Genomic DNA, 16,040 nt, shown 5'->3' on the forward strand with positions numbered 1-16,040 from the left:
GAATAACCAGTGCTCATTCCATCAAGTGCTCCCCTTAATGCCTATCACCCAACTACCCCATACCCCCACCCACCACCTCTCCACCAACACCCAGTTTATTTTCTATGCGTAAGAGTCTCTTATGGTTTGTCTCCCTCTCTGGTTTCATCTTGTTTTATTTTTTCCGGGTTTGTTTCTTTTACTAACCAGAATCATGCTGCATGTATTATTGTTCTTTGATGTGCTTGTTGGTGATGTTCTCAGCCTAGCACATTCCTTTTATCCATTATATATTCCACAGAATTAATGTCACTCTTTGGGATGCTTCATTCTGCTATTATAATTATGCCCACTTTCATGCACAAACATGACCACAGGGGCTGGAATTTGAGGAGAAGAGTGTCAGTTTGAGCCCTTGGCAATTTGAGGTGAAGGTTTGTTGTCTTGGCATTGAGCAGTAGCAGGCCATGCATGCTCACTCGGGCAGGAGGGCAGCTGAACTGTGAATTTGGGACCCATGGGTGACAGGGATGTGGCTGGTTTTGCTTTTAACTTTTGTTTTTCTTGGAAACTCTGTCTCTCCTATTCTAAATGAAGAATGGATATGCTGGATAGAGTGTTCTTGACTGTAGATTTTTTTTTCCTTTTAGCTATTGGAATTTATCATGCCACTTTCTTCTGGCCTACAGAGTTTCTGCTGAAAAACCCACTGATAGCCACATGGGGTTTCTTTTGTATGTCACTGCTTCCCTTTTTCTTGTTGCTTTTAAAATTCTCTTTATCACTACTTTCAGCCATCTTATTTACTTTGTGTCTTGGTGCAGACTTCTTTGGGTTGGTTTTGCTGGGGGCTCTCTGTGCCTTCTGGATCTGGATTTCTCTTTGCTCCCATTCAGGAAGTTTTTAGCTATTCTTTCTTTTTGTTTCTTTTTCTTTTCTTTTTTTTTTTTTTTAAGATTTTATTTATTTAACAGACAGATCACAAGTAGGCCGAGAGACAGGAGGAAACAGGCTCCCAGCTGAGCAGAGAGCCCGACTCAGGGCTTGATCCCAGGACCCTGGGATCATGACCTGAGCCGAAGGCAGAGGCCCAACCCACTGAGCCACCCAGGCACCCCACAGCTATTCTTTCTTTAGACAAAGCTTCTGCCCCCTTTTCTCGCTCTTCTCCTTCTGGGATCCCTGTCATGTGACTATTACCCTTGACAGTGTCGCTGAGTTCCCTGGGTCTATTCTCATTTTGTGTACTTTTTTCCCCTCTCATCTGCTTAGCTTGATTACTTTCCATGACTCTGTCCTCCAGGTGGCTGATCCATTCTTCTACTTCCTCTTGTTTGCTATTTATTACAGATGATCTATTTTTATTTCCATTTAGTGAGTCCAGTAGATCTCATTGATTCTTTTTTTATGGCTGCTATCTCTTGTGGAGGGTCTCATGGAGGTTCTGCACTCCTTCTCGATTCTAGGGAGGATCTTTATGAGTGTTACTTTGAATTCAGTATCAGACATATATCTCGTCTCCATTTTGCTTAGGTCTATTGCTGTGATTTTGTTCTGTTCTTTCATTTGGGACATAGTCCTCTGTCTCCTCATTCTGTCTATTGCTGTGTCTGTTTCTCTGTGTTAGGAAAGTCAACTACATCTCCCGCACTTGAAAGTAAAGGCCTAATAAAGAAGAGGTCCCACAGTGCTATGTCCTATTCCCCAGAACCTGGCACTTCAGGGGTGTCTCCTCTGTGTGTTGCCATAGGGGTGTCCTACCATTGTGCCAGAGCTGTGTTTGCCTTCAGTCCAGGCTGCAATGGCTCTCTACCTGTTGTGGACAGAGTCTGGTCCCTGTGGTGTTAGTGGGCCGGTCGGGGCCTGCCTTGGACTTGAGTTGAGTCATACCAGGAGTTTACCAGACATGAAGTAGCACCAAACTGCAGGCATTTTCCCTGTGTTGTCCCATGAGAAGCTTTTGGTGGTGGGCGGGGCCTGTAGTCAGACTGGCCTGTGGTTCTCCTCCCCTCTGCCCAGCGCAGGACTCACTCTGGAGTGGTGCTGGCCCACCTCTGGGCTGCCTGCACATTGTTAGGCTTGTGGAAGTGCTTTGATGGGATCTTGCCAAGAGCGATCAGAGAGGTACATCTGCTTTGCTGTGGCCTCTTATCAATGTCAGGCCACAGAGAATCTGTTCTCCCAGCTTTCCGGTTGCTTTCTGGGTTATTTATGCCGATGCGGGTGCTCCCCAGGCGACCATGCAGCAAGGGGTGGGCCCAAGATCCTCCTATGCCACCATCTTCCCAGCAACCTCTCCAAACTTTTAAATAATAATATCAATTCTAAATAATCTCTTCCAGAAAAAAATGAGACGGAAACTCTTCTTGGTTACACTTATGAAGCTAATATTACCCTGATACTGAAACCAGATGGTATAAAAGATGATATAAAAAAAAAATGAACCTGAAGACCAGTACTCCTTGTAAGATATAGAAAACCTTAGCAAAATATTAGCAAATATAAGTCAGTAATTTATAACTAGAATTATATACCATGACCAAGTGGAATTTGTTGTAGGAATTGTGTGACTCAGCATTTCAAAATCAATGTAATCCATCATACTAACCAGCTAAAGAAGAAAAATTACATGATCATATCGATGAATGCAGGAAAGCATGCGAAAAAATTTTACACACAGTGGGGATTAAAAACTCATAAAAATAGGAATAGAGGGGCATATCCTCAATTTGATCTATAAAAAAAGAAAGAAAACCCTAGAGCTAACATTTTACTTAATGGTAAAAAATACTGAATGCTTTGTTCTTAAGATCAGGAACAAAGCAAAGATGTTCACTCTTACTTACTTCAGCACAGTGGCAGAAGTTCTAGCCAGTGCAAAAAGGCAAGAAAAGGAAATAAAAAGCATATCTGTTGAAAATTAACAAAATAAAATTATTGCCTTTTGCACAGCTTGATTTTCTACATAGAAAATCCTAAGGAAGCTACCAAAAGAACTTCTACAACTAGGTGAGTTTAGCGTGGTCACAAGGTATAAGATCAATCCAGAAAAACAAATTGTATTTCTGTATACCAGAAATGAACACATGGACATCAAATTAAAACTATAATACCCTTTGGGATGCCTGTGTGGCTCAGTTGGTTAAGTGTCCAGTTCTTGATTTCAGCTTAGGTCATGATCTCAGTGTTATGGAATCAAACCCTGCATCTGGCTCCATGCTGAGCTTGAAGCCTGCTTAAGAATCTCTCTTTCTTGGGGCACCTGGGTGGCTCAGTTGGTTAAGTGGCTGCCTTCGGCTCAGGTCATGATCCCGGGGTCCTGGGATCAAGTGCCCTTCGGGCTCCTTGCTTGGCAGGGAGCCTGCTTCTCTCTCCCTCTGCCTGCCACTCTGCCTGCTTGTGCTCTCTCTTTCTGTAAAATAAATAAATGAAATCTTAAAAAAAACAAAAAACAAAAAACAACTTTCTCTCCCTCTGCTCCTCTCCCTGCTAACTCTTTCTCTTTCATGAAAAAAAAAAGGCAAACAAAAACAAACAAAACAAAAACCTGTAATACCATTTAAAATCACTCAACAGAGAATACTTAGGTGTGAATATAACAAAATATGTACAATATTTATATACTGAGGGGCACCTGGGTGGCTCAGTGGGTTAAGCCTCTGCCTTCAGCTCAGGTCATGATCTCAGAGTCCTAGGATCGAGTCCCACATCAGGCTCTCTGCTCAGCAGGGAGCCTATTCCTCCTCTCTGTCTCTCTGCCTGCCTCTCTGCCTGCTTGTGATCTCTCTCTGTCAAATAAATAAACAAAATCTTAAAAAAAAAAAAAAGATTTATATACTGAAAACTATGAAATGCTAATGACAGAAATCAAAGGAGATCTAAATAAATGGAAAGACCTATCATGCTCATGGATTAGAAGACTCAAGATAGTGAATATGCAGTGCTTTAAAATTCATATATACAGGCTTAATGCAATTTCTATCAAGCCCCAGCAAGATTTTTTTGTAGATATACACAGAATTATCTAAAATTACATAGAAAGGCCAAAGAATTAGTACAGTTAAATCAATTCTGAAAAAGAATAAAGTAGGAAGAAGAACTTAGGAAGATAGAGGTATAGGAGGAACCTGAGCTCACACCATCCCATGTTTACTAGGTATCATCCATCTCCAAGTCAATAAACTGGAGAGTGATCCAGAGATTGGCAGAACAAACTCCACAACTAAATAGAGAATTAGCTGAAAGGTTAGGAAGGTCAGGAAGGTGAGGTGGGGGAAAGTTACCTGCAGGAGGGAGCTGCACATGGAGTGTGTACAGAAACAAGCCCTGACACAAGGACCTCACACAGGGAAGACCAATTCCCATAATGTTTTTTCCTTAAAAACCAGAGGGTTTGAATTCTGTGAGTTTTTAAAACCAGTGGACTTGGAGCCTAGATCTTTAAAAGTCAGCTGACTCAGCTCTGGGTGAGCCCAGGAGGGCGAGTGATGACTGGGTTGATACCCTTAATGAGGTAGCAGACTATGTGAAGGCAACACAAAAATGGCAGGTTACATAACAGCAGGGGCAAGTGGGAGACAGATCTGCCCATATTGATTTCTGAAAATGAGGGAACTGGCAGGCACCATTTTCCTCCCCTGTCCCCCATCATAAACACAGAGCCACCTGTGGGAGTTGGGGCTGCACAGACACTTATAGCCTTGGCCCAGAGCCCAAGGCACATTTTGTTAAAGCTTCGCACATGCCCTGCCCAGCAGCCAGGAGCACAACTGCCCCTTGTACCCCACCCAGCCAGAGTGCAGCCCCCAAACAGCCGCATGACCCCTGGCGCCGGGGTACAGCTTTCAGCCACCACGGTACTTCAGGAGATCCAGCATAGAATTAATGACCCAACACACTGCCACCCCATTCTGAAGTTCCCCAGTGGGCATTCTCCCTCAGAGCTCCCTGGGTCCCATTAACACCACAGAGCAAGCACAGCCCACAAAAGGCTCAGAGTCAATGCAGAGGACTGCACTGAAAGGAAAAGTGACTCAGATGCAACAGCAGGGCATAAACAGCACGCATAGGATGTTCTTCTCAAAGGGCCAGGTTCTAGTAAACAGGGGACACCACATTGCAGGGCATGCCAGGATCTCCTTTTCATAAAGTCACTACTTTCAAGAACTGCTTCCATTGAACATAGTATTGGAAGTCCCAGCTACAGCAATCATATGAGAAAAAGGACCAAATGTGTCCCAAGCAGTAAGGAAGTAATAAAACATTTACTATTTGCAGATGACATCATACTTATATAGAAAACTGAAAAGACTTCACTAAAAAACTGTTAGAACCGATACATGAATTCAGTGAAGTTGCAGCACAGTGGACAGAAATCTGGTGCTCTTCTCCACACCAATAATGAAGCACCAGAAAGAGAAATTAAGGTAGTTGTCCCATTTGCAATTCCACCGAAAACTGTGAGATACTTAGGAATAAACTTAACCAAAGAAATGAAAGACCTGTGCTCTGAAAACTATAAAATACTAATGAAAGAAACTGAAGAGGACACAAAGAAATGGAAAGCCATTCCATGCTCATGTCTTGAAAGAACAAATATTGTTAAAATGTCCACACTACTCAAAGCAATCTACACATTTAACGCAATCCCTATCAAAATACCAGCAGCATTTTTTACAGAACTAGAACAAACAATTCTAAAAATTTGTATGGAACCACAAAAGACCCTGAATAGCCAGAGCAATCTTGAAAAAGAAAAGCAACGCTGGAGGTATCATAATTCTGGACTTCCAGTTGTATTACAAAGCTATAGTTGTCAAAATAGAATGGAACTTGCACAAAAGTAGACATACAGCTCAACAGAACAGAACAGAAAACCCAGAAATAGACCCACAACTATATGGTCAATTAATCTTCAGCAAAGCAGGAAAGAATATCCAATGGGAAAGGGATAATTTCTCCAATAAATGGTGTTGGGAAAACAAGATAGCAACAAGCAAAAGAGAGAAACTGGACCACTTTCTCACACCATACACAAAAATAAATTCAAAATGGATTAAAAACCTAATTGCGAGAACTGAAGCCATAAAAATCATGGAAGAGAACTTCTTTGACTTTGGCTGTAGCAAATTTTGTCTAGATGCATCTCCTGAGGCAAGGGAAACAAAAGCAAAAATAAACTATTAGGACTACATCAAAATAAAAAGTTTCTGTGAGTGAAGGAAATAATCAACAACACTGAAAGGCAACCTATGGAATGGGAGAAGATATTTGCAAGTGACATCTCTGATAAAGGGTTAGTGTGCAAAATATATAAAGGACTTATAAAACTCAACACCTAAAAACAAATAATGCAATTTTAAAATGAGCAGAAGACAGGAACAGATATTTCTCCAAAAAAGACATACACATGGCCAACTGAGAACTGAAAAGATATTCATCATCACTTATCATCAGGGAAATGAAAATCAAAACTACATTGTGGTATCACCTCAGACCCATCAGAATGGCCAAAATCAACAACACAAGATACAACAGATGTTGGTAAGGATGTGGAAAAAAGGAACCCTCATGTATTGTTGATGGGAATGCAAATTGATGCAGCCACTGTGGCGAAAAAGTATGGAGTTTCCCCAAAAAGTTAAAAATAGAACTACCCTACTACCCACAAAAATACAAAAACACTAACTCAAAGGAATACATGCCCCTATGTTTATAGCATTATTTACAGTAGCCAAGATATGAAAGCAGTCCAAGTTTCCATGAATGGGCAGAGAAGATGTGATTGATTTTATATATCTATATCTATTTCTATATCTATATCTACATATAGTGGAATATCATTCAGCCATAAAAAAGAATGAAATCTTGCCATTTGCAACAACATGGATGGAGCTACAGACTCTAATTCTAAGCAAAATAAGTCACTTAAAGACAAACACCATATGATTTCACTCATATGTGGAATTTAAGAAACAAAACAAATGAGCAAAGGGGGAAAAAGGAGAGATAAACCAAGAAACAGACTTTTACTTACAGAGAACACACTGATGGCTACCAGAGGGGAGGTGGGTGGAGGGTTAGGTTAAAAAGGTGATGGGAATTAAGGAGGGCACTTGTTATGATGGGCACTGGATGATGTATGGAAGTGTTGAATCACTATACTATATACCTAAAACTAATATCACACTGTATATTAACTAACTGGAATTAAAATTTAAAATGTTGCGGTACCTGGGTGGCTCAGCGGGTTGAGCCTCTGCCTTCAGCTCTGGTCATGATCCCAGAGTCCTGGGATCCAGGCTCTCTGCTCAGCAGGGAGCCTGCTTCCCTTCCTCTCTCTCTGCCTGCCTCTCTGTCTACTTGTGATCTCTGTCTGTCAAATAAATAAATAAAATCTTTTTTAAAAGTAAAAAATGTTTTTAAAAAAGAATAAAGCAGGAAGAATCTGCCTGCCAAATTTCAAGATTTATTCTATGGCTACAGAAATCAAGACTGGGAATGGCTGAGGGATGCACACATGGATTAACGGAAAAGACCAAAAAATTCAGAAATAGATTCACACAAATATACTCAATATACAAATATACATGCAAATATACTGACAAAGGTGTAAATCTAATTCGGTGAAAGCAAGCTTCTTCAACAAACAGGCGCTAGACCAATTCAACACCCACAAACAGAAAAAGGAATAGAGATGGAGGGAGGGACAGTAGGGATTAGCGAGGGAAGAAAGAAGGGGAAGAGGAGAAAGAGGAAGAAATAAAGAAGGAACTATTGCAACTATTGAGGACATGGCGCTTCACTGCTGCTTTTACCCAAAGAGCATTGGAAGGGAGAGATTTGCAGAGCAACTGGGTTGCCAGTGCAGTCTTTTGGTGAGAACAGCAGTCCCTCCATTTGTCCATTCTCAGGGATCTCCTAGGGCCATAGCTTGCAGTTCACTAGGAGAAGGTGTGAATTGCCAACAAAAACTCTTGTAAACAAGTCTCAGGTTGGCAAGGGACTGTGTCTGAGATTTGGTTTCTTCACCTGAAGGAGTGTGAAGCACCTGGATTCTGCCTTACCAGCCTGGCTTGTTCCCGCAGACCTACAAGTTGTTTACAATGTGTAATTTCATCTCTGTTTTTGTTCAGAAAGAAAAGACATGAAGAACTAAATGCCTTGGCTTATATTAATAACCAAAACAGAGAAGTATTTAACAAGGGTGGACTCTTTTCTTTAGATTGTGTGCAAGCTAAGGCTAGGCTGCCCTTTATCACCCACCACCTCTAATAAAAGTGGGCTCAACCTGTCTGCCTGGCTGGAGTTACTTTCCCGACACTTCCAGATTCTACATTGTTCAAGCCAAGTCAGGATAAACCTGCCTGTTATGTCCCAAGTCATGCTGATTTTCAAGGTAGTAATGAGGAATTTTCATCATTGACACAAAATGTTTTAATCAACCCATTACTGCAAAATAACAGACGATTTAACAGAACCAGAAAAAAAAATACATAGTTTGTATTAATGTAGCACCAACGATCTTCATTTCTCTCCTGTTCCATGTAGCTCAGCAGCTGGGTTTGTGTTGAGAGCAGCTCATTTATCTGCAAAGAGCACATATATGGGCAAATATTATTTGCCCATAAATTTCACAAGTCAAATATTATTAAAGACTGTTGAAATGTCTCCTTCCAGGATGTACACCCTTGATGCATGCGGTTTCTGGACGTCAAGTGGACACAGTGAAGCTGTTGTTGAAGATGGGGGCCAATATTAACATGCAGGATGCTTATGGTCGCACAAGTCTATGCCTGGCAACCTATCTGGTACCAATCATGTCTTTGGTGGCTGTCAGGGAATGGGGAGGGCTGAATGTGTTGTTATGGGGTCCCTCTTGCAGGAGAAGTGTCCATCACAGCTCCAAACTCAGTGTACATATTTACCATGGATGTATATAAACTTAGGCAAATGACTTTACCTCCTTCCTCATTTGTAAAATGTAGTAAAAAATAGTATCCTACATTTATCACAAGTGAAAGAGAAACACATGTGGAACCACTCAGAGCACAGTGAGTAAAAACGTACTTGTTGGTTCTGAATAGTGACCACTGGTTTCAAGTCTATTCAGTGATTTTCTGATTTCTTTTCCAAAGAAAAAAAGAAAACCACATACACACAGTTCCAGGAAATGTTGCAAAATGATAAAAATGTTTCAACCCCTCCCCCACCAGAAGGTCTGTTTTCAAAAACTAAAACTTCGGCAACTGAAAAATTTGTCCAGCATGCCTTTCTTTTGGGTCTCCCGGTCATATTTTTTTCCTTTTAATCAGAGATTTTGATGACTTGGACATTAGAAACTAAAACCAGATTTAAAACTTTAGGAAACTACAACATTTGACTGAACAACATTTGCTTCTACTTAAGACATATATTATTGGTCAACTCAAAACGAAATTCAATATTAGAACCTATGAATGTTCTCTCACTGAAAGAATTTTTTTCCAGAATTTCCAGAACCAAAAGGTTCTTTTCTCATTATCTTTCTTTTCCATTCATTTAATAACATTTTGATTTTCACTGCTTCCAGTATTGTGAGGGAAAATCAGTCATTCTCATTGGACCAGGTAGTCTTCAAGTTTAACTATACAGGAATGGAGGAAGGCAGGAGAGAGAGTTATATATATTACTCTTCATAATAATAGTTTCATCTGCTTATATGTCTACTTATAATTGAATGAGTAACCCCAGTGGCTCTGGATGCATGTAGGAGGCATTCTCCTTAGCCAAACTTTGTTATCAATAGGGTTGAGTCAGTTACTTAAAGTAGTGTAGAACAGAAATGGAGGGAGGATTGGCTGGCTATTTTATCTGCCCTCTGAAATGAGAGATAGTGGGGAAACGGCCCACTATAAGTACGAACCAGGAAGGCGACAAGCATAAGGTGCAGCCGTATCACTCCCAGTCTGGAGAATGAGTGGACAGCAGGGAGTTTACATGAAGTTTCTTGGGGAAAATTCTTGGGGAAAACACAGCTATAGGGATATCTCAGAGGGTCCTGGTAGTAGCCCCGTATTCAGCATCAGAAAAATCAGTCAACGAGATGGCAGGGTCCTGCCCTTTGGATTAGGGCTCAGGTTAGGATTCTAGACATTGGGAGAAGACAGACTAGAATAAGCAAAATATTACCCTTGTAGTTACTAGAAAGGGAACTTAGAAAAGTGGACCAAAGCTTGCTTATCAGATATAAACTGAGGCACAGAGTGGAGGCTGGAACTCAAGAGTGAGAATTGGACCATGGCACCTGGGTCAGACCATTGACAAGCATGATTGGGAGCTAGGCCCATAGAATGAGAGGCTAGAGTTACCATGTGCCACATTTAGCCCTAGGAATTCAGTATAAAAGTGGAAAACAACAAGTAAGAAATGGGGAATGGGAGACAGAGGAGAGAGTCTAGGAAACTCAGGAAGCCACACCTCAAGACCGTCAGCCTTATGTTGAAGTGCTGAAATTGGAGTTCTGATCCTTAACCACTTCAGATCAATAAAACATGGTTTTAGCCACACTGAAGAAGAGATAGAAAATTGGAGAAAGTTTGTTGGTCTCTGTTATACCAGGCTGTGTTATATAATGACACTGTTGCTCTTGTATTTCAGGGTTGGCTGGAGGGCTGTGTGAGTCTGCTTAGAAATGGTGCCAAGCACAATATCCCAGATAAAAATGGCCGTCTGCCACTGCATGCTGCCACTGCTGAGCCCGATGTGAGGTAAGTAGCCAGGCTCACACAATGCTCACATTGGCAGGGACTTAACTTGGATTAGAATGTCACTTAATCAACCTTTGGTGGTGAATAAAAACAAAACCTGTCCATTTTTTTTGAAGTTGTAGCAGATAGGACCACATTTCAGTAAATCAAAATATCCTGGAAGAATCTTAAACTCTAATCTCAAATCCCCTCATACTTCAATAAAACCCTTTTCTCCTAATCTCTGATTTAAGAAATGCTATTTTTTTTTATTATCTGAATTCACATATTCAATCAGGCAGTTATTGATTCAATAAATCTTGAGTGCTTAATCACAGACCAAGTGCTATTCTATGCCCTAGGGGTTCCCAGTAAGCACGACAGGGTCTCTGACCATAAAAAGCTTATATTCTAGTGAAGGTGCTAAGTGGCATACCAGTAAACAAATAAAGAGGGTAATTTCAAAATAAATAGGATAATTTCAGATAGTGGGGAGGGGAGTGGGAAAGCATTGACTGGGTATAAAGATTAATGTCTGAAGTCAGAGTCATGCCAACGTTCTTCTTTAAGATTTCTTTCTTTCTTTCTTTTAGAGGGAGAGACTGAGCAGGGGGAGGGGCACTGAGTCAAAATCAAGAGTCAGACACTTAACTGAGCCACCCAGGTGCCCCAGAGTCATGCTTAACGTTTATGGGTTGGAAGGAGGCAAGGGACCCAGCAAAGTAGAGTGACACAAAGAAACAAGTGGGTTAGAAAGAGAACCAGGCCTCTGAGCTGCTGGGAGCTGTATGAAGAAATATACTCAAGTAAGCTGGATGATCAAAAGGGTCAGATTTTTGTAAGACAATTGAGCAACAAAGGAAAAAGTTTTGTCCAGACCAAGTATAGCTTCCCCAATCCTCTGTGTCTAAAGGCCTCAGTCTATAATCTTTTGAAAGCCCTTGGAGCACCTAATAACAGCATTTCCCACTGTGGAATCAGCAATATTCTGGGCACTTCCTCAACTTTTGCAGAACAGAACATGCCTCTGACAGGAATTTAGCATTCCCCAGAGCTAGGTGCAGACCAGCACCACAGGGGAGTATTCTGGGAGCCTCATCCCCTAGACCCTGTATCCAGAACTAAACCTAAAGCTCTGTGGGGGTTCATGAGACCAAGGTTGAGAGGTTAACAGGATTTCTTCATTTCATTCTGTTTTACACTAAAAGGGTTTGGGAAATTCCAGAACTATTCCCAACCAAGCACTGCCTCTTGTTATCATTGGATTATATCCAGGAAAAATAAAAAACTAGGATTTATCAAAGCCCAACAAAACAAGGAAGTTTAGAGAAGAAACAGCAAGCTCAGAGCTAACAATCAGTAGACATCATAAGGAATAACTCCTTTTTGATGAATCGGGAAAAAGAAAGAATGACTTTTCTGGACAACCCACAAAAATATTTAGTTACAAAATCACACTGTTTTCCCAAGAATAATCTTAAAAATATATATGTTTAAAGAGTGCCTTTAAGACTATTCTGCCGGTGGGGCGCCTGGGTGGCCCAGTGGATTAAGCCACTGCCTTCGGCTCAGGTCATGATCTCAGGGTCCTGAGATCGAGCCCCACGTCGGGCTCTCTGCACCGCGGGGAGCCTGCTTCCTCCTCTCTCTCTGCCTGCCTCTCTGCCTACTTGTGATCTCTCTCTCTGTCAAATAAATAAAATAAAATCTTAATAAATAAATAAATAAATAAAATAAAAAGATTATTCTGCCGGGGCACTCAGTCAGTTGGGCCTCTGCCTTCAGCTCAGGTCATGATCTCAGGGTCCTGGGATGGAGCCCCAAATAGAGCCCTCTGCTTAGCAGGGAGTCTGCTTGCCCCTTTCTCTCTGCCTGCTGCTCTGTCTACTTGTGATCTCTCTCTCTTTTTCTGTCAAATAAATAAATAACTTTTTTTTTTTTAAAGACTATTCTGCCTTGATTGGCTCTACTTCATTCTACCTGCCTCACCCAGTGGTCATTTCAAAATCTGCCTGACTCTGGAAGATAAATGACTGCTTTTTCTTATGGTGATTATAGCTTTTCTAACACATTAAATCCAAAGCTTCCATGTTTTAACACAGGAAGAACTTTGTCCAATGTAAGCATTCCTGGATTGAAGGGCTTCCCTCTGCATGGTAACTCAGGGATCCAAGTTTCTTCATTTTGTATCTCCACCATCCTCTAGTATCAAAGAATTCTTCTTTGTTCAGCCTGGGAATGGGAAAAGAGTAATGTGGAGATACCCCTCTTATTTCTTTAAAATCTCAGCCTTTGACACAATTCACTTCTGTTCACATTCTTTCAATAAGGATTAGTCATTGACCGTACTGGTCCTATACCGCATGCACATAGGTATAAGGAGCACTTGGGAATATAGAATAAATCCACCTCCTGGTAGTGACTCCAGTCCAAAAAAGGAGGTCATGAATTTTTATGAAAAGCTCTCTCCATCATCATGCCATTGCACCTGAGGGGTGAACCAAGACTTGTCAGTCAAAATCACACTCAAGGTCAATTTGGTCAATTGATTGGGCTCATCATCTCAAATCACTGCAATAATGAATTGAAAACCAACCCAACTGTACTTCCTCTTTCGTGGACATATTAGTCTATTTCTTATTATGCCCAGCAGTGGCTCTAGACTCTCTAGGATTTACATTATGTCACTATAAGAGATAACACAGAGTTGTGGTTTCCCCTTCTCTTGAAATTATACCTAATGGCCCAGTCACCACCTTCGGAAGAGGGGAAGCCAGAAAAATAAACATCCTTCTGTGTCCTGACGATATAACGTTATTGTCCTAAATGGACACTTAGCTGATTCTGAAAGATGAAATCCTACTTTGGTTATGACAATAGTAGCTGCGGTAACTAGGAAAACCCAAAGGTTAAGATTAACTACTGCAAAACCAAAACATCATTTCTGGTAAATGTTCTTCAAAAATGAATTGGGTTAAACCTCAACAATCAATATAGCAAAGCAACTGGCTTTGTTACCTAGAGAACATTTAGAAACTAGTTTGCCTTAAAGAATTCTCTATGGAATTACGTTGCTTAAAATTAGATATTTTATCATTGTTTTATGAGAAAAAATATAGCCACAGAGTGTTTGATAGTGTCTGCATTCAGTGTTTTAAGCAGAAGGTAGCCAAGCCATGCTCTCTGGCATGAAATTTGGCCTTCTTTCTTCCATCTGTTTGTGTGCCAGCATGAAACTGTAATTGTTTTCTGGAAAAAAAAAAATTGGTCTGGCTTGTGGGTCCTTTCTAATCCTACAGACGTAATGTAGAAGTAGTGACCTTCCATTAGGCCATGCAAACCTGTTTGCTTAATTTTCCTAAGTGGATACAACTTTCGGCTGGTTCAGCTAACCACTAAAGTATATAAATCTGCATTTATAATGATGAAGAAAAGAGGGACAAACAGCATTGATTATTTACCATGTTCTGAGCAAAGTTCTGAGTGTTTCCATGTATTATCTAATCTTGACATCACCTTTATGTAATAGGTATCTCTATCCCCATTTTATGGCTAAGGAAGCTGAGGCACTAAGAAGATAATTTTTTACCTAGTGCATTTGTAACCTGTAACTTGTAACCTGCCCAGGGGGCCTGCTATGTTCCTAGGATCTACTGCTGCAGACCCTATAGAATGTATTTTAACTGCCACATTCTGTCATTGAACCCTACCTTAAGAAACTTTACAAAATTCCTTACCGTCTCATTGTCAGGAAATACTTTGTCATAGCATCTAAAAAAATGAAAAACCACAAAAAAGATTTCTACTAAAGGAGGAACTGCTGTGCTTCTCCTGATAAATTATTGATTTTTACTATGTGGAAGCTGTGACTATGTTTTTCTCTCTGTGTGTTTAAAAAACCCATAGCCCAGTTTGTGTCCCACCTTTGGCACACATGTAGGACCATAACTGCATCATCTTCTCTTGTTTTCTCTTTGCCCTTGCTTTCTCTTTGCTTGGTTTCTTCATTTGTAATCTTGTTTTACTACATGTATCTGAAAACCACCTAAAATCCTTTTTGGATTGAGATAAAGGGTGGCCAGGCATGGAAGATCTGGAGTCAGACTGACTGGGTTTGAATCTGGTCCACCTCTTAATGACCACATTAACATGTCAAAGCTCAGCTAACTTCCTTTCTTACAAGGTATGAATAATACAATATTTATCTCACAGTCAAAAGGTAGAAGTAAATGAGAAAACATGGGAAAAGCACTGCACACTGTCAATCATCAGTGTTGAGTAAGTGCTGGTTATATTGATGATAGTGATAATCGTGATGGAAGATGGATAGAAATAAAGAAATACTCTAGATCAGTGCTAAAGAACAAATCCCTGCTATTGCCACCTCACCAGTTCTCACCGCAGTCTTCTTTACCTTAGCACACACAGGTCCACAAAAAATATACCCATTTTTGCACTGGGGACGAGTTGTTCGCTCTGCCCTTCAGAGTTCTTCTAGCTGAGCTAAGCATCAAACTGACATGAGACAGATTCACAGGTAAAACTAAAAGTTAGTAGCATGTGTACTGGGATCCACACAGACATGGAAATTCCAAAGACAGTCAAGCAACATGAGGCTAACCTAAGGAGAGGGGTTGGGATCTGAGCATACAAGGGGGAAAAGACCATGAAAAGAAAGATGAGGAGATATTTGGAAAACAAAGATTGCCCTATTAGACAGGTAAGTTTCCTAGGTAAAAGGGAATCTCTGTTAATAGCTCTCTCCCAGGTAGAGGCAGGCAGTTGAAGGGGAGCAAAAGAGCTCTTTCTGTATCTACTGCGTTTTGATTGCTTTAAACCCAAAGTAATGTCTATGCCAAAGTAGAGCATCATGGGGTGGCCTTCCCTTGGCCGCTACAAGACTGTTGCTAGACTTTAGAATCCAAAGAACATCAACTCCACCATTCAGCTCCCCTGAAACTCCCTTCCCCACCTTGCTGGTGCACATTCATCTCTGCTTGTCCCCTGATCATAAAACATATGTATGGGCCACTTTGTGTCCTTAAACTCAGGTATTCATACTCATTTTAAAAATCTAATAACCCTCAGATTTCCAAATAGCATGCTCCTACTCAGTGCTCAACTGGAGGTTATTTAGAGTAAAGCCTCAGACTGTAGCTGCTTATAAACAAGCCAAGGGGTCACCTCCCTTAGCCCTAGGTTCCCAGCAAGATACTGTGATGCAAACAACTCACGAACAAACCAGCCAGTTCCAATATGCAGCCTTAGCTAAGCTGCAGCTCAGTGGAGATTTAAACTGATGCACAAATAAGGGATCTATAATTATGAACAGGA

General features: G+C 40.9%; 1 protein-coding gene across 2 annotated transcripts in view; it reads left to right on the forward strand.

The window, feature by feature from the left end:
• Positions 1–16,040, forward strand: part of ANKRD55 (ankyrin repeat domain 55) — a 164,442-nt gene that overhangs the window by 99,682 nt on the left and 48,720 nt on the right. For both annotated transcript variants that reach the window (XM_046000080.1, XM_046000082.1), the window contains 2 exons: positions 8,659–8,789; positions 10,618–10,727. In XM_046000080.1, coding sequence (XP_045856036.1) covers positions 8,659–8,789; positions 10,618–10,727 — 241 coding nt within the window. The remainder of the gene's footprint in view (positions 1–8,658; positions 8,790–10,617; positions 10,728–16,040) is intronic.

This window comes from Meles meles, chromosome 3, assembly GCF_922984935.1.
Source record: "Meles meles chromosome 3, mMelMel3.1 paternal haplotype, whole genome shotgun sequence".
NCBI lineage: Eukaryota > Metazoa > Chordata > Mammalia > Carnivora > Mustelidae > Meles > Meles meles.